Raw genomic sequence first — 23,546 nt, forward strand, 5'->3', positions numbered from 1 at the left:
ATGGTCTCACTAAGAATAAAATCAGATGGACACGTGAGCTTGTCGGAGGGAATTATAAAATCAGAGGCTGAAGATCAGTGATGAGGACCCCACAATCCAAAGTTGACTCAAGACATCTTCGATAATATTTCCAAGCACACGATCCTCTATCTGGCGGGCAGCATCTAGTGGGCTCACTAAGTAAACATCTTGGAACCAGGGTTTATCTCTTTCAATTTTGGTTCCACCGGATTCCTGAAACATCAATTCTCATTCTTTCAAGCGCATACTAATCACCTGGAAGCACTTGCTGGGAATGCCTGTGCCTGGGGCACCTGGCAGTCAGTTGGCTCAGAGAAGCTCCAGGAGGCTGAGCCCAGCCGCCGCCGAGTGTCCCTCCTTCCTGGAGTCACGCTGACTGACAAGTGCGGGTCCCATGCGACTGGGGAAGAAAGTCCTGTTTTTCCTCCCGCTGGCTTCCCACCAAGCGCTGAGAGTAAAGGCTAAACGAAGAGGTCCAAAGAAAGGAAAAACAGAATAGCTGACCCCCAATTTTTACAGCCCAGATGCATTTCTCGAAGGTTGCATAAAACTCTTAATTTGTGTGAGCTTTATCTTTACTTTCTCTTTATTTCAAGCCTGACATGTTATATCCACTTTTTGATTTTCATGTGGTCGTGGCTTTGCCACGTCACCTTTCTTTTTCAGCTCCACCCAGGCAGCCTCTCCACCGTGAATTTAACTCCTGTGAACAGAGTGAGCGGGGTAAGTGAGAGCCCCAAGGGCCCCCTGCCTTCACGGCCGCAGAGCCCCTCGTCTCCCCCGGGGGCGCCCCTCTCCGCCGCCAGCGCCTGTCTCTCATGGCTGCTGGCCTCCTGCCTCGGGGTGTAGGATTTTCTGCACCCTGCCCAAGGCCCGGATCTCCTCTCCTCTGCCCTGCTGCCTGTCAAGTTGTGTCTGGAGGTGCAGAGTGACTTCTCTCTATCACTTGTCAGACCGGGTGCCCCAGTGGGGCTGGTCCCCCATCTGGCTTCGTTCCGGGTCAGTGCCGCACTGACCGAAAGGGCTCAGAAGTCATTTCCCATCAGAGTTCCAATCCTGCTCGGCAACCAGCGCTTCGTACCTCTGTTTGCTATCAGAGTAGGTGAAATGCTGCCCAGGGCTTCCCAGGTGGTGCTCGTGGTGAAGACCCACCTGCCAATGCAGGAGACGTAAAAGATGCAGGTATGATTCCTGGGTCAGGAAGATTCCCTGCAGGAGGGAATGGCAACCCACTCCAGTATTCTTGCCTGGAGAAACCCACGGACAGAGGAGCCTGGTGGGCTACAGTCCACGGGGGTCTCAAAGACTCAGACACGGCGGAAGAGACTTAGCACGCAGGTGAAGCGCATACTCACAGAAGAAAAATAAAACCAGAAAGCTTCTGTTCCCTAACAGTGGCCCCTCCTGAAACGCATGGTCCCTGCTTCTGCCCACCTCTGCTTTCAAAACGCACAAACATGTCTGTCTCGTCCGTGCAAAGCCTACTGGATCCTATTCCATTCTTTCCCTTGGCCATCACAAAATCCCAGAAAACACACAGAGAACCAGGTGTCTTAAGCTTCGAGCAGAATCAAGTGTGCTAGAAAGAGCAGAAACCAGCAAGCCTGCTAGTCTCTTCCTCAGGAGAAGACGCTTTCCTGTTCCTGTCTCTCAGTTGCTGACGGCACGGGTGGTTAGACCTGCCCATGGCGCTTACTTAGGTGCTCCGGCTGCACTGGGGGCTGGCAGGCGGCACCCTTCACCAGCGCCGCTCCTTCAGCACCAAGGAGGCTGACTCAAACCCCGGCCAGGGTCAGGCAGTGCCTTATCCTGCAGTCACTCCCAACCTGTGCTGTCACATGGACTTCGCTGCTTCAGCGAGGTCCTGAGACATATTTAAAGACTGAGTAGCCTATAGGAAAGCCAGGCAGGCGACGAGAAGCCAGAGGACCAGGCAGGGCAACGGCCCAGGGGTGAACAGGCTGCCTCCAGGTCTGAAAGGGCCCGTGTAAACCCGGTGTGCCCACGACTTCTGATTTCTTTTTTTTTTAAGAGAAGCTGATATCTAGGTTTTATGTGCAATCTCTTAATTATAAAACATTAATATCTAATTCACAGTTTAAAAAATATCACGGGGCCAGACAAATCATACTCATGGGCCAAATATGGGCTGTAAGCCACCAGCCTCTGACCTCTGGGCTAGATTCTTTCCTCCTGATCCAGCTTCGCCTGGCTGCCTTTGCTTCTCTCTTAGCCCCTCTGGTCCTCAGGCTTCCGCACTCCGAGCAGGGTCTTACCTTGGCACTGCACTCTCTCTACTCGCTCCAGGCTCACCTGCAGTCGCTAGCTGCCTAACCCGTGTCCTCCTGCTCTGCCTTCTGGGGGAACATGTGAGGGGCCATGTGTTGTCGTAGCCCTGCACCCCCAAGCCCATCTGTACCTTGCCAGGGGACCTGACAGAACCCCCAGTTCTACATTATGGGGCAGAATTTCACAGTGTGGTACGGCCCCCTCAGTGACTCCTATCAAAAGGACCCAGTGTCGGTCCTTTATTATTGATGTCTTATTATTGATGTTTACCTGGATCTCCTGCTTAAGATGGTGTCTGTTAGGTTTCTTTACCTTAAAGTTACTACTTTTCTCTTTGTGCATAATAGTTATTTTTAGGGGAGATACTTTGAAAGCATACAAATATCTACATACTTTTGCCCACTAATTTTAGCATCCCATCAGTAGATCTTGCCTGCAGCCATGATTATGTGGTGTTCTGATGGTGATTTTCTCTCTTCCTCATTCTTTACATTTTTAAGTTGCTATTCTTCAATTCAAAGAAATAGAGGTAAACAATAGAATGGGAAAGACTAGAGATTTCTTCAAGAAAATTAGAGATACCAAGGTTACATTTCATGCAAAGATGGGCACAGTAAAGGACAGAAACAATACATACCTAACAGAGGCAGAAGATATTAAGAAGAGGTGGCAAGAATACACAGAAGAACTATACAAAAAAGATCCTCACGACCCAAATAACCACGATGATGTGATCACTCACCTAGAGCCAGACATCCTGGAATGCGAAGTCAACTGGGCCTTAGGAAGCATCACTATGAACAAAGCTAGTGGAGGTGATAGAATTCCAGTTGAGCTATTTCAAATCCTAAAAGGTGATGCTGTGAAAGTGCTGCACTCAATATGCCAGCAAATTTGGAAAACTCAGCAGTGGCCACAGGACTGGAAAAGGTCAGTTTTCATTCCAATCCCAAAGAAGGGCAATGCCAAAGAATGTTCAAACTACCACATAATTGCACTCATCTCACACACTAGTAAAGTAATGCTCAAAATTCTCAAAGCAGGCTTCAACAATACATGAACCATGAACTTCCAGATGTTCAAGGTGGATTTAGAAAAGGCAGAGGAACCAGAGATCAAATTGCTAACATCTATTGGATCATCGAAAAAGCAAGAGAGTTCCAGAAAAACATCTATTTCTGCTTTATTGACTATGCCAAAGCCTTCGACTGTGTGGATCACAATAAACTGTGGAAAATTCTGAAAGAGATGGGAATACCAGACCACCTGACCTGCCTCTTGAGAAATCTGTATGCAGGTCAGGAAGCAACAGTTAGAACTGGACATGGAACAATAGACTGGTTCCAAATAGGAAAAGGAGTACGTCAAGGCTGTATATTGTCACCCTGCTTATTTAACTTATATGCAGAGTACATCATGAGAAACGCTAGGCTGGATGAAGCACAAGCTGGAATCAAGATTGCCGGGAGTAATATCAATAACCTCAGAGATGCAGACGACACCACCCTTATGGCAGAAAGTGAAGAAGAACTAAAGAGCCTCTTGATGAAAGTGAAAGAGGAGAGTGAAAAAACTGTCTTAAAGCTCAACATTCAGAAAACGAAGATGATGGCATCCGGTCCCATCACTTCATGGCAAATAGATGGGGAAACAATGGAAACAGTAAGAGACTTTATTTTGGGGGGCTCCAAAATCACTGCAGATGGTGACTGCAGCCATAAAATTAAAAGATGCTTGCTCATTGGAAGAAAAGCTATGACCAACCTAGACAGCATATTAAAAAGCAGAGACATTACTTTGCCAACAAAGGTCCATCCAGTCAAAGCTATGGTTTTTCCAGTGGTCATGTATGGATGTGAGAGTTGGACTGTACACATGTAAATCTGTGGCTGATTCATGTAAATGTATGGCAAAAACCACTACAATATTGTAAAGTAATTAGCCTCCAACTATAAAAATAAATGAAAAAAAAAAAAAGGTGAATGCCGAAGAATTGATGCTTTTGAACTGTGGTGTTGGAGAAGATTCTTGAGAGTCCCTTGGACTGCGGAGATCCCATCAGTCCATCCTAAATGACATCAGTCCTGAATATTCATTGGAAGGACTGATGCTGAAGTTGGATCTCCAGTACTTTGGCCACTTGATGCAAAGAACTGACTCATTGGAAAAGACTCTGATGCTGGTAAAGATTGAAGGTGGGAGAAAGGGACGACAAAGGATGATATGGTTGGATGGCATCACCAACTTGATGGACATGAGTTTGAGTAAGCTCTGGTAGTTGGTGATAGACAGGGAAGCCTGGCTGCAGTCTGTGGGGTTGCAAAGAGTTGAACACAACTGAGCAACTGAACTGAACTGATTCTTCTATAATAACAGTTGTCTCTTCTCCCCAATTTATTTGTATCAGTATGAACTCAAGGATATTTATTTTAATCTTTGGGTTTTAAACCAACACTCTTCTTATTTGTTCTGATGCTCAAATTGTTCCAGCCTTGGCCGTTGGGAACTCTTTTAGGTTAAATCCCATGCCTTTTGAGCAAGTTCCCTCTGTTTTGAAAGGGCACTAATTTACTTTCTGGCGTTTTACCAACTGCAGCCTTGGAATCCACTTTCTCCAAGGAGCTGGGATTTCTTGTCTTATAGAATGGTATTTAAAAATAAAAATCTAGATGCAAAGTTGTGTTTTTAGGTCAAAGGATACGGGTGTTATTAATGGCTTAGTATACTTGTCAATAGATTCTTTTTCAATAAGGCTAAACTATACTGCCAACAGCAATCTTCCAGTTTTACTAAATCTTGTTGTCAATCCAAATTCATTTATTTTTCTCTTCCTTCATCCCTCCCTCCCTTTCTTCTTTCCTTCTCTTTTTTCTAATATAGTGAGAAAAAAGTACTTTATTAATTTTCCAATTATAAGTAAGTTTGGGTCTTTCATTCAGTCAAAATGTAGAGATTCTGACTACAAACCAGGTACTGTTCTAGGTACTGGGGATATGGTAATAAGTGTGAGTAAAATTCCTGTTCACATAGAGCTGGGTTTTTGCAGGAGGAAGAGACGATACATAAACTGTTTACTGTGCCTAGTGGAATATGGAGCAGAAAAGGTGAGCTTCACTCGTGAATAGGTATTTGTGATTTTCAAGTGAGTAGTCAGAGAAAGCTTTGTGAGTGTGAGGTGACCTTTGGTCAAAGACCTGAAAAAGTGAGTTTAAGAGCCAGGTGGGACATTTGGGGAGAGTGTGTTTGGAGGCAAAGTATAAAGGCCCTGAGAGTAGAGTGTGTATCCTCATGTATTTATTTACTAATTCTAGTTGCTCTTTTTGTGTCATTTGCCATTTTTCTTTTGTTATTTGCATGTTTTTCTCATAAAACTGTAGGAATTCTTTATATAACTTAAAAAATATCCAATTTATTTGTCTTGTTTGCCATAAATATTTTTTTGGTATCATTTAAAAATTTTCTTAAGAACGTGTTTTTAATCTGCTGGCCTTTTCACTTGGGCTTCTTTTATTACTTTGAGGTTACAGAAGTAAGCGTCTGTCCAAGTTTAGCTAATGATTCAGTTCTATTCCCTTACACTTTCCATTAAATTTTTTTCCCCTGTATTTAATTACTGACCCATGCAATATTTATTTGGTGTATGATATGAGGTATTAAGTTGTTCTTCCCCCACCCAATTGCTGACTAATTGTCCCAGTACCATTTATTAACAAATTTGTGAAGCACCCTTTATTATATGTTCACTATTATACAAACTATTTCTAGATTATCTGTTTTTTCCCTTCATGATTGATTCTTGTATGAATACCAGTATCTTTAAAAACAATTTAAACTATATATTTCATCATCTGATATAGGTCTTCACATTTTTCTTCCTTTTCAGAATTTCTTTTGTGTTATTTTTCATTCCAAATGAAATTTTAAATCCTTTTATCAAACACCAGAAATGTATATTGAAATTTTGATAGAAATCATAAATTATATAAATTAAATGTAAACTATTAGCATCTTAATAACACATAATCTTCCTATTCAAGTATATGGGATTCTGCTCCATTTATTCAATTTTTCTTTTACAACAGTCAATAGTTTCGTGAACTTTTTCATACTAAGACTTTCTCCTTACCTGTAATGGATACCTTGTTCTACAGCTGTCAAGTTCTAAAGATTTGCTCCTTCTGGGTTAGGAAAAGGCTTCAGGGTGGCTAAGGAATCTCATTCGAGGTAGAGCCACACTAGTTTGCCAGCTGGTGGGCTTTGGCCGAGTGACTTTAATAGCTCTTAAAGTGTGGTACCGTGCTGGCAGCATCGGCAACACTCAGGAAGTGTTACAAATGCAAATTCTTGGGCCCCTGGGAGCCCAAGACAGTCTGGGCTGGGGCCCAGCCGTGTTTGACAAGCTCTCTCGATGATAACTGCTGAATACTAGAGTTTGAGAAATAATACTTTTTTTTAATTAAAAAAATTTTTTTTATTTGGCTGCACCCAGTCTTAGTTGCAGTATACAAGATCTTCCATCTTCACTGGGGCACGCAGGATCTTTAGTTGGGGCACGTAGTCTTAGTTGTGGCATGTGGGCATCTAGTTCCCTGACCAGGGATCAAACCCAGGCCCCATGCATTGGGAGCTCAGAGTATTAGCCACTGGGCCACCAGGGAAGTCCCTGAGGAATACTGCTTTAAAGCAATGACTCTTAACCTTGGCTGCACAGTACAGCCATCTAAGGAGCTTCTCAAAAATACTGTGGTGAAGTCATTGCTCCCTCCCCACCCCCATGCTGATTGAATTGGCCTGGAGTGGAACCAGGTACAGGGTTCCTCTAACCTCCTGCTGGTGACTCCAGCTATGGCTGGAAGCTGAGGACCACAGCTTTGAACTGCCGTTCACATATAAAATGGGAAAAGTGATACTTCATAGCGTGGCTGTAAGAAGTAAGTGATATGGCTTAAGGAGCTAAGCATAGTACTTGCTGTGCTGTGCTCAGTCGTGTCCGACCCTGTGACCCCATGGACTGTAGCCCACCAGATTTCTCTGCCCATGTGACTTTCCAGGCAAGAATGCTGGAGTGAGTTGCCAAGTCCTTCTCCAGGGGATCTGCCCAGGAATTGAACTTGTAACTCCTACTTTGGCAGGTGGATTCTTTACCACTGAGCCGCCTGGCAAGCCCAAGCACAGTGCTTAGCAAATGCTAAAACACCAGACAAATGGTAGTTATTGTTACGGCAATCCTCAGACTTAGCAGATCTGTGCTATCCTGTCATGTCACAAAAGGTACAGGCTTTGGAGTCAGGTGGCCTGGACTTAACCTTCAGTCCAAGACATTTGGAACTGTGTGATTTTTAGCAAAAGACCTAAGCCTCAGTTTCTGCATCTGTAAAAGGGGGGATACTTATGGGAATTAAATAAGATCAGGCTTACCAAGCACAATCCCTGACATCTGGTAAGTGCTCTAAAAACATTGACATTACTTTCAATCATGGTTGTCACTGCTTGTAAAGTTCCTGATAGTTCAAACCACATTGATCTTTCAAAACATTTCAAGTTCAGCATACATTTTTACTGGTTTTCCAGTTATCTCCACATCCAGGGCTTTACTATTTGTTTCCTTGTTTCATCTAAGTTTTCTTGAATGTATTGCTGTTTGTTTTGGTGATTTTATATGTATATATATTTAATATATATATAAATATACATATAATTTTTTTAAAAAGAAATGCTTCCTTTTGAACTTATGAGTACTTAAGGACCATGAAGGCAGGATTGGCAGGTTGAAAGACATTTCCCTCTGCCTTTTGCTCTTGAAGTTTGTTCCTGTCTCTCATTCTCTAAACTTTGAGACTTAAAAGCTTTGGGAGAAGTGTGTGAGGAAAGAGGAAAAAGGTGAAGAGGGTGGGATTTTATTTTTTTAAACTTTTTATTTTATATTGGAGCATAGTCTATTAAAAATGTTGTGATAGTTTCAAGGGGACAGAAAAGGGACTCAGCCATACAGATACATGTATCCATTTGAGGGTGGAATTTTTAATTCTGACTTTTTTTGTGGAAGGAGCTTCATAAATAAAAGCATTATGATGTTTGTGTGTGCTTTAAAAATGAAAGTTACTGGAACCCATGATTACAGAAACAGTAAGATGCATCTCACACCTTCTTCCTGAACCTACCATGCTGCTTATAAATGTAGAGAACTCATATATTTAGCAGGTATTTATCGACATTGCCTTGGAAAAATCTGCTAGTAAGTCAGAAGCAATTCTCATTAGTCATACAAATAGCTGTCTGTAAAAATATTTGATTAACCTTTTATAGTATACCTAGTCCTTTTCACAAATGTTTTCATTAATTCCATGAAATACTATCATGATTTAACAGAGGTAGAAAGTCTCAGAGGTGGTAAGGGACTTAATGTCTCCTAGCTGGAGACACAAAACCATGAGTTTTGAATCATGGGTTTCAGAAACCCAGTCTCTTTTTACTAAGCCATTCAAGGGTGAAATCCTCCATGCACATGAAACACTAGAGGGAAAACAAATAGTTTTGGTTCTGACCAGAGAAATTAAACCATCTGGCTAGCCAAAACCCAAAAATGTATTTTTTTCTAGTTGCAGTTAGCACTTAACTGCTGGTCGCTGGTGTCCTGAAATGTGTTGATTCCATGGAGTTGAGAATTGACTCTTCCCTCTCATCTTTTTTTTACTTTCCGTCTGGTCCACCGTTCAGTACAGATTGTTTTGAGCTGCAAAGTGTTTGCTTATTGGTTGGTTTTAGGGTGCAGCTCATGTACAAATGCATTTTAGCTTTAGTTCTCATTTTCAGCATGGCACAGTGCCACGCTAACCTGCTGAGTTGTCTACAGCTTTCCTGTCAAGTAGTGTGAAGGCTCCTTGGAGGCTCAGGGACCATCAGCGCAACACACCAATCCTTGGCTTGTTTTCTGACTCAGGGGAGCTGCTGACATCTAATGCAGTCACGCTCTTTAAAGTATCAAGCTAATGCTCCTAAGTTCCTCTTACAGTCTTTCCTGCAAAAGTGGCGATGGCGTGATTCAGAACATCCATTTAGCTACACTGGGTTCAGGCTGCAAGCCTGTTTCTCAGCCCAGCATCCTGGAGTCCATCTATCCAGCAGGCTCTTCTGCACTGGTCAAGAGTAACAATGTATCTTCACTTTGAGTCCCCAGGATCTGGTCACTTCTTTACAACACACACATGTTCATTCACAGGATCCTAGGGACTAAGGCTGTTCGTCTGTGTCCCTACAATTAGCACGTGCCAGGTACTCAGGAAAGTTCTAACTGAATGGATTCTCAGATTTCTGCTGAAATTCATGTCTATCAGATGGAATTATCCATTTTTAGGTATTTCTTATTTTTATCAACTGTAATATAGGCCCTAGCCATACCATCTGGATAAGTATCTTTAAAAATACCATCTATCTAAACATATGGAGCAAGATTCCTACTAGTTCAGGAATTATTCACAGGGCAGTTACTGCCAATACTGCCAGTGTTGCAGGGAAAGAAAATTACAGCTAGAGCAGTGGCTGCTGGTGCTTCGCCAGTGGGGAACAGGGGTTAAAGGTGCTTTATTCTCCACAATAATCTGCATATAGTTAGTGCTTCTGTACTGTACACTTAAAAACAGTCAGGATTTAACCTTTATGATTTTGCCACAGTAAAAATAAAGTATTTAAAATATTTCCTAGACAGTGCTAGAGATCTTTAGAATACTTGGGGGAAAAAAAATCAGAAGCCCTTGCATCTCATTGGAAACTCACTGCTAGTATACAATAAAAAGTTAATCTGGTTAACTATATACAAGTTAATCTGGTTAAGTCCAAGCTTTTTCAAAGAACTTGCAAAACCCTTCACAGTCTGGCTTTTGTTTCATTATACTAAAGTCATACTAGTTCCTGTTTTTTCAGTTCCTCAAACTGGACCATTTCCTTTTACCTACTGGCTTTGCCAGTGGATGTTCTCTATGCCTCTAATGCTTTTCCACCATTTTTATTCTGCCCCACCCTAATTTACTCTTCAGAGCTCTTTAGGGAGGCCTTCTTTAAACTACTTAATGAAGCTTTGGCCTCTTGCTATCCCTCTGGATCAATCCATCGATCCATCCACATTCTCACAGAAGTCTGTCTGGATTTTTCCTTTGTAGCATATAATACAGTTGTATATGTGTAACTATGTAATATCAGTCTCTCCCACAGAACTGAAAGTTCCATGAGGTAGGGACTGTATTACCAGGGCTCTGGCAGCTTGTATAAAGCAGGTATTCAGTACTCTCCTACCAGGCACAGCCTTTTATCCCACAAACTTATCTTACAGATATTCTCAAAGGAGTAGGCAGAGAGGAACATCAAGTTTGTGAGCTTGGTGGTGGAGACAGTGGTTGAACAGCCGCAGAGATGACAGGAATGGTTTAGGTGGGGAGGCAAGAAAGGAGTAATGAGGACGTTCATTTAATGAGTTTCCCCTCCACTCCTCCAACACCCCATCCCCTCCCAAACCAGTCATTCAACAATAAATAATCACGTGTTCCATTTCTTTGGGGAATAAGGTAAACCTCAGATTACAGAACAAAGGCAGATAATTTTGCAGAATGAGAATGAAACCAGTCACAATTCAACTGGGTTAGATTTCAACACAGACGTGATGGTATTCCTCCAAACAGTCTTCAACCTGGGAAGCTGACACTCCTCCAGGATGTGGATGGACCGTAAATATATTTCCTCCTGCTTTCAGCTGCTGAGAGAGAAGTCCTCCCCTGACGGACCAGCACTATTTCTTTTTCGCTGCTCTTTTCCCTTCTCCTTTCCTTGGCTTCTCCTTTCCACGAAGCTTCTTTAGACGCAGCTGCTCATCCTTGAAGTCCTGATGTTCGTCTCTGAAAGGAGAAAGAAAAAAATAATTAGCCAGTATTTTTACCCAGACTGGAAAAGTACACCTGTCTAGAATGTCCCCTTAGGTGGTTCTGGTTATCAAACTCTGACTTCTACAGCTTAGTGAACAGAAAGGACAGGGAGCCCGATGTACAGACAGGCTGTGTTCCCAGAGTTCCCTTCTAGGTCAGTTTCCCCTCACAGAAGCAAGGTCACAAACAGCAGTTAATTGCCAAGCCCGTCCGTGTAAACCGATATAAGTAGGATTCAACACTAATGACTGCCCCATTGACGGGGGCAGAGAGTGGGTATAAGCTTCAGGAGCTACACGAGACCCTGGGAGGCCCAGGGATCATCACCTAAGCGGACAGGTGTGGAGGAAGCTGCCTGGATGACAGTGGATGAGTCACAGAAGGCTGCTGGGGAGTCTCCGGCAGAGGGAAGCTGGGTCAGCAGAGAGCAACTCTACAGACAGGTCCTCGAGGGATCAAGGCGGCCAGGGCTGTTTGTACGTACGAATGGGGTGTAAGCTGAAGACTGCCTGTACTGTATAAAAATGTCTGCATTTTACAATCAAACATGGTCATTCCTTAGTATCCTTGGAGGACTGGCTCTAGGAGCCCCCCACCAAGAGATACCAAAATCTACTGGTGCTCAAGTCCCTTATATAGCATAGCATTAGCATATAATCTACACACATCCTCCTGTATACTTTAAATCATCTACTTATAATACTTAATAAATGTAAATGTTATATATAAAGAGTTGCCAGTGCACAGCAAATTCAAGGTTTGTTTTTTGGAACTTTCTGGAATTTTTCTTTTTTCCGAATATTTTCAGTCTGTGGTTGGTTGAATGTACAGATAGCTAACCTGTGGATAGGAGGGCCTAAAAGAGTATAGTGTTTCAATATGTAAGCTCTGGAACCCATGTGACCCTGGGTTCAAGTCACAGCTCCACCATCTAGTAGTTGTGACTTTGGGTGAGGATTCTTCCCTCTCTGCACCTTGGACTCCTCACCTATACAAGTGTGGATAGTGGTAAACTAATTAAATGTAAGAGAGCGGTTTCCTGGGCCCAATTTTAACTCCTGATGCCGTTTTTTTAGGGTTTCCCTGGTAGCTCAGCTGGTAACCAATCCAATGCAGGAGACCCTGATTGGACTTCTGGGTTGGGAAGATCCCCTGGAGAAGGGCATGGCAACCCACTCCAGTATTCTTGCCTGGAGAATCCCCATGGGCAGAGGAGCCTGGTGGGCTACAGTCCACAGGTCGCAGAGTTGGACATGACTGAGCGACGCAGCACACACAGCACAGCTGCTTTTTAATTTTTTTATTCTTTAATTTTTGGCTGTGCCGTGTGGCTTGTGGGATCTTAGTTCCCCAGTCAGAGACTGAACCCCGGCCCTTGGCAGTGAAAGCTCAGAGTCTTAACCGCTGGACCACCAAGGAGTTCCCCCAGTTTGTTTAGCTACAACAGACCTCTCTGGGATTAGCTGTGTGCTGTGCTTTGCTTAGTCACTCAGTTGTGTTCGACACTTTGCTATCTGATGGACTGCAGCCGGCCAGGCTCCTCTCTCCACGGGGATTCTCCAGGTGAGAATGCTGGAGTGGGTTGCCATGCCCTCCTCAGGATTAGCTATGATTGCCCCCAAGTAAGTCACTCTCAAAAAAGCAGCCAGAATAATTCTACTGAGACATAAGTCAGATCATGTCACTCCTCTGTCCACAGCCTGGCAAATCGTTCTCTGCTTTCTCAGCACCCTTCACAACCTGCCTCCTGTCCCAAGGCTTTCCCTTCAGCCTGTGAGGCTCCTGGAACAGATGAGGCGTATTCTGCAAGGCCTCTGCTCTGCTTTGGTCTCTGCCTTGAAAGCTCTTCCTTGGGTCCCCCCGGCTCACTCTCCACCCTCAAGTCTCTGCGGAAACCTCGTCTTCTCAGTGAGGCTACCCTGACCGTTCTGTTTAATACTGTGATCCATCCTCGCCCTGCCCACTGAGGGACTAGTCAGCACTCTTGAGCCTGCTCAGCTGGCTCTACTATTTTTTTCCTCTGCGTCACATTCAACTTTGTAACATACCACGTCATTTACTTATGATGTTTTTTCCTCTCTTCCCTCCCATCAATCATTTCTGACAACCCCCCAGTCAGAAAGAAAATTCCAAAGGCAGAAAGGCAGGGGTCTTTGTGGATGAACCCCCGAGCACCTGCTTGATGGAATGAGTCACGGTTTTTGAGACCCTGATTGCCTCCCCATTTTGTAGGTCTTTGTAAGATTTTCTTTACTCAAGTTTGTCTGCTTTCATCCTGCCTGACTCCCCAGGAGGCCTTGCGTTAGAGGCACCATTTACCGTTAACTAGTGACTACATACGTGAAAATAATTGTGCTTCTCCATGGATAACTAAAGCCAAGTGTTTTTCCTCTGTCCCCGAAGATAGCTGAGGGTTTATTTTTCAAACAAATGGGGAGCAGCAGCAAAAAAGTAAATTAAAATAACTGAAGGTAATTTTGGTATGGGTTATGATTTTCTACTCAGGACACATATCTTTCAATATTTTATTTGGGGTAAGAATAAAATTAGTTTTTATTTTTTGAGCCAAGACTTTAGGGAGATAATCCCAAAAGCAATTCCAGAAATTCAAAATACATCATGGATTATCATCTCTAGTGATATATTAACTAAGCAAATCTATTTTGTTCATAGAACATTTCCCTTGTGCCCATCTTAAATGCCTGCATATGGAAGGTACTTAAAAAAAAATCTGTTGAGTAAATGAATGTACCAATCTCTAGTTATTTGGAATGAACTGTTAATCTTATTATATTAGAGCGAACAGTCCCAAATTAATTTTTGTAACATCGCCTTAAGACAATTAAAACACGTTAAAAAAAAAAAGAAGTAGGCACTTAACTTTATACAATTATGTACTGTTTAAATTCTTGTATAATGAGCATGTATTCGTTTGGTAATTAAGACATTTTTTATCTTTATTTTTTTTAAGACATTTTTAAAAAGAAAAACGATCACAGGGGTATTTGATCTTTTTTCTTTCTAGAGCAGCATATTATCTTAAGCGCCCACTTCCTACACATGCACAAACATACAAATGCATGGTGGAAAGAGCCTGCTACTCTTACTATTACATATTGTTATCCTATTATAATATTAATTACCTATTATCCATAGGGGTAAACTTCAGCTTTAGTATACCAAAAAGGGTGCCAATTAAAAATGCCCAAAGAGGGTGAAAGGAAGTAAGAAATCCAACAAAACTGCCGTCAGGAGAGAAAGGAGGCTCCCCTCACCAGTCGGGAAGCAGGTCAGCTGTGCCCTTCTCATCTGACCAACGGGATCTGCTCAGTGTGTGGACCTGTTTCCTCTGCATCCACTGAGCGCTGTTAGATTAACGACTAATTCAAGGTCCCTCTATAGCTCAGTATCTAGTCAATGGGAGTCACATCTTAGACATAATTAACATGTCTTCTAGTGAGTGCATGTTTCCTTTTTTTCCCTTTTTCTTAGTATACTCACTATGGATATTTTGAAAGCTTTCCCCTGCCACAACTGTACCTTTTGAACTACCTGGGCACTATTATAAGAACCAAAAAACTATAAAAGTAAAAAGGCTAATTTTTCCCCTTTCTAATCTATTAAACAAACCTCCTATAGGTTACTCTTTGTGGTTTTTTTTTTTTTTTTGGTCATTACCTGTAGAGGCCAAGAAAACGTAGTATCCCCATGAGTGCAAAGTAAGTGTTGTGATTTGGATACCAGTCGTAAGTCTCCTTTCTCTTGGCCAAAGGCTGCTCACTGAACAGCTTCACCACTTTCATGGATTTGGAATCAGTAGGCCTGGCAACCTCACCAAACAGCCGGGCACTCAGACGACTCATGCGCAAGGCATATTCTGAAAGTGAAGACATTTCTTGAGCAGCAAGGAACAAGAGGCCCTACAGAAAAATGAGAACACAAACAGTTCATGTTAAGAAATTCCCAGATTATCTAAGGAATACTTTACAAAATGAAAACACAGCGAGCCACCCATGACTTAGTTCATGTTGGAAGGACATGCCTTGGGCTTGAGAAATATCCACAGTTCGAGTGGTTATTTCCTTTGCATGCTTTCCGCTCGCATCTTTTACGTTTGGTGTTCGCAGATGATTATTCCTGTGCTGTAATGCCCTTTTTACAATGAACGGTTTTGTGATTTAATAGGTTATTTACTGATAGTCAGCTTACCTATTTGTAGGCTAGATGAGGACAGGGAAACAAGTTATCCAGCCACAGCATCTGTTATTATACCTTCAGAAAACATCGACCTCAGCACTGTGCAGAATAAACATGCTGACTGCTTGCCATCTAAAGATTTAATCATGGTGGAGAAATAATTATGCTGTTGTCTTTATTATCAGCCCTTTGAACACTGTTCTCCTCAAGGGCTCCAGATGGCTCTGAGAACGGCTAATGAATTATGAGGTCATTTAGCCTCTAGGTTGCTGGGTTGGATTCTGCCTAGAGACTGAGAGTCAGCTGGGAGAAACAGCAGTCTCACAGGAGCCAACTCGACGGCTCAAAAGATTCATTCTATTCCTGAATAAAAGGCATTTATGAGTCGTGATGTGACGTGTCTTATCTTCCATCTTACATATTCTGTTTTAATGAAAACTTGCTATTAGCTGAAAACAGTAACTTTTTCTTTGGAGGCATAAAATGGTGAAATAGTGTAAGAATGATATCTGCAATATGCAGAAATTACAGGTAAAATATATTGAAGATTATATAAGTGATACACTAAAAATCAAGACTGTTCACAAGTATTATTTTGTAACTATAAATGGAATACTACCTTTAAAAATTGTGCATCACTATAGGGTATATCTGTAACATATAATATTGTACATCAGCTATAATTCAATTAGAGAAGCAGTAGAGAGTTTCTTATATTAGAAAAAAGAATGATGCTAGTGGACTAACTCTCATTCCATTTTAGTTCAAACATAAGGGTAACTGTCAGCAGAGTATACTAATTTACATAAACTTTTGTAGTGACATGAGAGTTTTGTTAACTAAGACAGTATCCTGGGGGACAGTTCATCGAGGATGAAAAGGAGCTGACCTCTGAATAGAAAAAAAGGCATCAACCTATCTTGAAAAACCAATCGAAGAAATATATTAAAAAAAAAACCTCTCCTAAACAGGAATGCTGCCAAGTAAATTTCAAAATTGCTCTGGCAATTTAAATACCCAGTATTTAAAGAACTTTTCATGTCCATTCCAAGATCCACTGAAAGAGTCTAAAGGATGACCTGAAACCAACTTCAGGTCAATCTCTAACCAGTTACCTTCCGAAAACCAACCAAGCAATCTTGGGCAACAGTGCCACCTGAAGGCCAGCAACGGGAGAGCGGCCAGGTCCAAGGTCTCCCCCGCCACCTCCCCTCCAAACCGGGATCTGTGCAAGCCTTGCTCCTTTCAGCACTCTCTGTTCCAGGATTCCCTTCTTTCCCAACTCTTGCTCCACTGTGGATGGGGATGGATTGGGGTTGTTAGGGCTAGGTTTATAATTTCATCAATGAGAAAAAGTCACTAACCGTGTAACGTATGAAGAGAATATAATAACGTATCAGGTTTTGCACATTACCAGAAGTTGCCTTCAAAAGCTACAAAAAGTTTCTTTGCATGCATTATCTTTTCTCTTCCCCCCACCCTTCAGTTCAGTTCAGTCGCTCAGTCGTGTCCGACTCTTTGAGACTCCATGAACCGCAGCACGCCAGGCCTCCCTGTCCATCACCAACTCCTGGAGCTCACTCAAAATTGGGTGAACAGTTAGCTATTGTCTCTAACTATGAGTTTCCCTTTCAGAAAACAAAGCTTGCAGGACTGTGTGAGAAATAAGACAGTGGCACTGAATAGATGGCAAACTAAAAAGAGCAAAAACCTAAACGTGCTTGGTATTCATACGTTCTATATACAGACACATTTGTTCGTTCCTTGTCCTCATTTAATCATGCACAGGAGATGCACACCCCATGCAGCTGAACCTGTGGAATGGTATCCTCACGTACAAACACTGACACCCAGGGAAACACAGGGGAGGGGACCACATCTGGGAATAAGGAAGAAGGGACTCGCCAGGACTGTGGTCACGGAAAGCATCACAGGGTGCTCAGTCATCTCCGTGCCAGCCTTGGAAGGCAGCGAAGTACTGGGGCTCATGGCTCACGGATAATAAGGTCTCATTAGAATCCAATGGAGGGCTTCCCTAGTAGTCCAGTGGTTAAGAATCTGCATGCCAGTGCAGGGTTTGATCCCTGGTCTGGGAAGATTCCACGTGCCATGGGGCAACTAAGCCCATGTGCTGCAACTGGTGATCCCGCGCACTAGAGCCTGTGCTCTGCATCAGGAGAAGCCGCCACAATGAGAAGCCCGAGCACTGCTATAGAGGAAAGTCCACATGCAGCGATGAAGAACCAGTGCAGCCACACGAGAAAATACACAGAAAGATTTGTTAAAACAAAAAGAAGAATCCTATGGAAATGGTCCTATCACAAACTCCAAGTCCTAGAACTTTTCTGATGGAGAAAGAGAATAAGTCTTTCCAAACCTGAAACATTTACTAGAAACAAAGAAGCATTTGCTAAATAGAAGCAAACAAAATGGCTGTAACAATTACCAGTTACTGCTTTGTAGCCTCTTACAGAGCACAGACCTATATGTTCCTGATGAAGGATGGCATAAGTGCTAGGTAATCCTTTCTTTCATATAGACTAAATCATCTCAAAAGTTCTGCTGTCCATAAACACTGGTCCTGAGACTGGCAAACTGCTGCTCTTTACTAACTTTGATTTCTTTCTTTTTTTAACATTGGGAAAGCCTTACCTAGGACTTTTCAGGATTCTCTATGTCCCTTTACAGAAACTGTCAACTTTATCTTAAACACAAACAAACAAACAAGAACATGATTACTGTGTGAAAGACGTTAAGGTAAAAGGCAAGCAAATTAGATTTTTATCCACACGAGGCCACTTAAAATATCAAATTTTCTTTAAATGTGAACTAAATAAAACAGCATCATGAAGAAAAATTACCTGGATTGAAGATGCTAAGTAAAAACGAATTACTGAAATGTGCTGGAGCAAGACATGTTAAGCTCACAGGAGAAAATGTCCATATTTTTGCTTTAGCATATAAGGGTAAGTTTCTGTATCTTTCTGATAGGTCTGATGCAGTAAAAAGATCAGGTCTGTACAGTAACTGGCTTTGGATTATGTTTGCCTTTTTTCTTTGAAAAGTGTGGATGATGTGCAAGAGTTCTTCTGATCCATAGTCAGAGGCTTATCCATTGCGCCACGGGCCCCCTGCTGTGCAAGAGTTCTTAATCTGGGTATTCCTCAGTGTGGTGAATCTCGGGGAGCTGTATTTAGAAGCATATGCTGAAACGTGTGTGTGTGTAAATTCTGCTGCAGAGGCAGGCTTCTTAAAAACCACTGGTTAGTGGACAGCGCCAGCTTTGGAGTACAAAGGCTGGCTGGAATTTTGCCTTTGCACTTTAATGGTCTTATCGTGTTTGTAGTAGTATGTATTCTTTGCTTTCCTTTTCTCATCTACTACAGGACAGTTATACTATCTCACTGCCTTGCCAGGGTGACAGGCAGAAATCATGGCACAATGACTGACCGAATAGTCATCAGGCAAGGAAGTCGCAGACTGTGCACACGTGTTTCACACACACACATAAAACCAATCTAGACACAATGCTTTATTATTTTTAAAGCTTGGTGCTGATTATTTTACTGGGTCTCAGAGACATGAACGGCTCTGAATGTACGCCAAGCTTTACTCATTTCAACAAGAACATTCCCAACCCGCTCCAACTGCCTGGATCACACCTCCCTCCTGTGATGGAAGCAACAGTGTCAAGCTGGGCTTTTCGCTAATATATTTAAGCTGATACAACTTATCTGCATTACCCCCGACTTCCACACACCTAAAGCCGACTGATGAGCATAGAAACCGAGACTTGAATGCTGCCTGATCAGAGTAACTGGGCCGGAGAGGAAACTGCGCTAGAGCCCTTCGTTTGGTAAATTCGCCAAGTTAAGCAGAAGGCCAAACTGTTTAGATGATACCTGTTAAATCTCCGAGATGGTTAATGAAATAGACTTGTCCTATTCTTGGCGACTCTACAAGGTTGGAGACCCCCGCTCGGTCTCTAAAGCCATCGCCCACAACTCACTACAGAGCCCCGCTAAAAGTCACACACGGCCTTACCTACTCGTGACCTTCTCTCCTGTGAGCCCTTTTCCCGGAAGGCCGGCCCCCAGCCCGCCCCCAAGCGCCCGCCTGAGACTCCAGCGGAGAGCAGTAGAGAAACGGAAGCGTGGTGGCTAGAGAGGAGTCTTAGGGAAAGACCCGGAACGCTTAACGTCGTACCTGGCGCCTGCGCAGTGAGAACAGCGCCTCCAGGTGTGCGGAGGACTGACGGGCACGCAGGTTCAGGTGCGAGAGGCCTGGTTTTCATGGACTGTCCTGCAGGGTTCGCTAGTTGTATTTTGCTGGAAATGGCTCTAGCGCGGATCTCCCAGCCTCTGAAGTAGTGTTTATACGAGTTCGTTGTCGGGGAGAATGAAATGCGTTTTTTCTTTTTCTCGTTCCGCTTTGTTTGTGTGTATTTTCTTTCTCTTTTCATCCAGCTTAGGCCTTGACGTGCTCCAAGCGCACTGCTTGACTTTAGGGCCTGAGGAAACTTCTGACTCACCAGGAGTGCCATTCCCCTCCCTCCGGGAGGCTCTTCTTCATACCCCTTTGATGGGTTAGGGGCGCTGTTTGGAGCACTCTCTCTCTCTCTCTTTCCACCCAATCCCCTGAATCTTCTTCAGAGAGTAGACGGGGTGTCTGTCTGACTCCTCACAGTATTTCACTCCGTGAGAGATCTGCTTTCAAGCAAGCCACATAGGCATTGAACTGAAGCATTTGTTGAATGTTTGATAGTTCAACTGAAAACACTACTTATTTTCTGAGCATTATTCAAGGCCTGTCATAAATACTCTAAAAATGTACCCTGGGAAAATGCAAATCAACAGCGTGCTATATACCTAGATACCCTCTTCCCTTCTACAGAACGTTGTATTATTAACTTAGGTTTTGACTTCATATCAATATGTGCTTTAGAGTTTGTTTCTATCAAGTTAAGTTTTGACATACTATCAACCTATGATAACAAGTAGCCTTGTTAACTTGGGTCTGGCTTAAGAAGTTGTCCCAGGGTGTAATAGTATAGTATGTATAACTCAGTCCAAAAAATATACTGGGTAGGAATTTCACCTTGTCTTGGCTTGTTGGCTTCCCCTGAATATTGGCTGTTAGAAAGTTTAAAACCAAATTTGCAATGGACTCATGGCAAGAGCTATTATGTGTGTATTTCCATAAACAAATGTAAATCTTGTTGGCTCTGTTTTGTGTGTCTTCGATTTTCCCTTTTTTTTGACCTATTTATTAGTTGTGTTATCAGAATGTTTTGTGAATCTCTGTCAGCTATCAAAATTTTTCTTAAAACGTAACAAGGCTTGCAGGTGGCTGTGTACTCTGGGGCACTTTACACTATGACTCCTATTAAGTCAATTTCATAGGGATCATACTATTTTCTAGAGCCTGCTGTAACAAAATACCACAAGTTGGTGGCTTCAAACACCAGAACTTTATTCTCTCACAGTTCTGGAGACCAGAAATCCAAAATCAGTATCCTCGAGACAAAACCAAGATGTTGGCAAGGCTGTGCTCCTTTCTGAGGCTCTGGAATAGAATAATTTCTTTGACTCTTCCAGCTTCTGGTGGTTGCTGGCATTCATTGACTTATGGCCACATCATTCCAGTCTTCAAGGCCAGAATCTTCAAATAGCTCTCTGCTTCCTCTTTATATCACCTTCTTCTTGATGTGTATCAGACCTCCTACTGCTTTTCTCTTAGAGGGATTATGTGTAATTGCATTTAGGGCCCACTTGATAACCCAGGATAATCTCCCCATCTCAAGATTCTTAATTTATTCACATCTGCAAGGGTCCCTTTCCCATATATAGTGGGATTCACACCTTCTAGGGATTAGGACTGGCAACCTCAGGGGGACATTTTCCTGTCTACCACAGAGTTAGAAACAGGAAGTCTATGATACTGATTTGTAGAATCTGTTACTGGCCAAAGGGGAAGTTTAAATATTAGGGCAGTTAAACTAATGGAACAGAATAAAATTTAACCTCCTGTGGACATGAACTTCCAGACCTTTGCTTACCCACTTGTACGTCCAAGCTAAAGCTTCCTTAAAGACACTTGTTACAGGTAGAAATTGCCTTATGTATTTCTCTTTTCTGAAACCCAAACTTTTAAAATTGTGGGTTATGAATCACTAGTTGGTTGTGAAATCAATTCAGTGAGTCATGAGCAGCATTAAAAGATGTTGGAGTAGGAACTATCAAAGTGCTTCGCATGTAGTAAGGGTAATTATTGTTTCATGAAACAATATGTATGTATGTATTGGATCATGATATAAATATACTGCTTACTCTAGGCTTGTAGAAGGCATTTGCTGTAGGCAAATTCATTATTCATCATACTCTATGGCAAGTTTTCCTTGCTGTTGCAGCCGGAATTAAAGTTGACATCAATTGAAGTTCTTATTGTGTGAAATAGTCCATGGGGCAGGTGGATACCTACTCCCTCAAGTATAAGTTAATTTACAGAGCCTTATTTCTATAAGTGTTCTTCCCCAATGTTGGGTAGGTTCTTTTATCTTATTTCTACATTTATAATAGTTCTTTTCTCAATTTACAAAAGAAAGATGCATTCCTTACCCAGGGTGTAAAACCCTCCAGTATGACAAGCAAAAGTATTCAAGATGTTTTAGGAGAAGCTTCTTTTTCCCCCTGATCATTACTTGTATTTATTAAAAACTTTTAGTTTTGTATTGAGGTATAGCTTATTAACTATGTTTTGTGGAAGTTTCAGCTGAACAGTGAAGGAACTCAGCCATCCATATACATGTATCCATTCTCCCCCAAACCCCCCTTCCCATCCATGCTGGCATATAACATTGAGTCCACGTGCTATATGATAGATCCTTGCTGGTTATCTGTTTTGAACATAACAGTGTGTACATGACCTTCCAAAACTCCCTAACTATCCATTTCCCCTGGCAACCATAAGTTCATTTTCTAAGTCTATGAGTCTCTTTCCATTTTATAAGTTAAGTTCCTTTGTATAATTTCTTTTTAGGTTCCACATAGAAGGGATATCATACGATATTTCTCCTTCTTTGTCTGACTTCACTCAGTATGACACTCTCTAGATCCATCCTTACTGCTGCAAATGACATTATTTCATTCTTTTTAATGACTGAGTGATATTCCATTGTATATATGTGCAACATCTTTTTCTATTCCCCTGTTGATGGGCATTTAGGTTGCTTCTGTGTCTTGGCTATTGCACACAGTGCGGCAGTGAGCGTTGGGGTACATGTATTCTTTTAGATCATGTTTTTCTCTGGATATATTCCCGGGAGTGGGATTGCAGGGTCATATGGCAGCTCTACTTTTAATTTTTTTAAGGGACTTCCATACTGTTCTCCATAGTGGCTTTACCATTCCTACCAACAGTGTAGATGGCTTCCCTTTGGGAGAAGCTTTCTTTAATAATCAGTCAAGATAATGTAAATCTTTCTTAGGCTTCTGTCTTTTCCCATCTTACATGTATTCCAGATAAGGGTGAAGTAAACTCTTAGATATGGCAATTGGGTATTCATTGTGACTTTCTGAAATCAGATAGACTGTGTAAGTGTGAATAGTGGGAGTGATAGTAATTTTCCTTTAATCATCACATCTCTTTTATCTTCTGTGGTTAAGAAGTGTATTGTTATTGAAGGAGAGTCTGGCAAGAGCAGAGCAAAACTGGCATTGAAGAAAATATTGAGCCCTAATTTTTTTTCGTGTATATAAACATAAGCAAAACATTTTTTTCAGCTAGTCTCAATGCTTATTTGTAGAATGTGTTGTTATCTGGAAAGGAAAGTGACTTTGAACAACTGAAGGAGTGAAGGTTAGTGACACTGATTCTTTACCCAGGGATTGAACCCAGGTCTCCTGCGTTGCAGGTGGACTTTTAACCAGCTGAGCCACAGGGGAGGCCCAAGAATACTGGAGTGGGTAGCCTATCCCTTCTCCAGCTGATCTTCCAGACCCAGCTCTCCTGCATTGCAGGCAGATTTTTGTTTACCAACTGAGCTATCAGTGAAGCCCTCTTTTAAATATAAAATGAATTATTTTAAGAGACCTTTGTATTTTTTTCATAGAATAATCTGCAAAAAGA

At 42.3% G+C, this 23,546-nt stretch overlaps 1 protein-coding gene across 3 annotated transcripts; it reads right to left on the minus strand.

The window, feature by feature from the left end:
• Nucleotides 1-8,501: 8,501 nt before the first annotated feature.
• On the minus strand, nucleotides 8,502-19,547 carry MRPS33 (mitochondrial ribosomal protein S33). 3 transcript variants are annotated; one of them, XM_065939624.1, is made up of 3 exons: nucleotides 19,464-19,547; nucleotides 14,901-15,142; nucleotides 8,502-11,195 (listed from the first exon to the last, which is right to left on the minus strand). In XM_065939624.1, exons 2-3 carry the CDS (start codon nucleotides 15,113-15,115, stop codon nucleotides 11,090-11,092), a joined length of 321 nt encoding a protein of 106 aa, XP_065795696.1. In that variant the 5' UTR covers nucleotides 15,116-15,142; nucleotides 19,464-19,547; the 3' UTR covers nucleotides 8,502-11,089. The 3 variants fall into 3 exon arrangements, with proteins under 3 accessions (XP_065795696.1, XP_065795697.1, XP_065795698.1); XM_065939625.1 differs by lacking the exon at nucleotides 19,464-19,547 and adding an exon at nucleotides 19,322-19,457; XM_065939626.1 differs by lacking the exon at nucleotides 19,464-19,547 and adding an exon at nucleotides 18,072-18,123.
• Nucleotides 19,548-23,546: the final 3,999 nt, after the last annotated feature.

The sequence above is a fragment of the Muntiacus reevesi genome, chromosome 6, assembly GCF_963930625.1.
Source record: "Muntiacus reevesi chromosome 6, mMunRee1.1, whole genome shotgun sequence".
In the NCBI taxonomy this organism is placed as follows: Eukaryota; Metazoa; Chordata; class Mammalia; order Artiodactyla; family Cervidae; genus Muntiacus; species Muntiacus reevesi.

Coding starts and splice junctions, on each gene's coding strand:
- MRPS33 (XM_065939624.1), bottom strand. CDS start 15,115: ATGTCTTCACTTTCAGAATATGCCTTGCGCATGAGTCGTCTGAGTGCC. Junction 11,196..14,900: donor CGTTTTCTTGGCCTCTACAG/GTAATGACCAAA, acceptor TTCTCCTTTCAG/AGACGAACATCAGGACTTCA.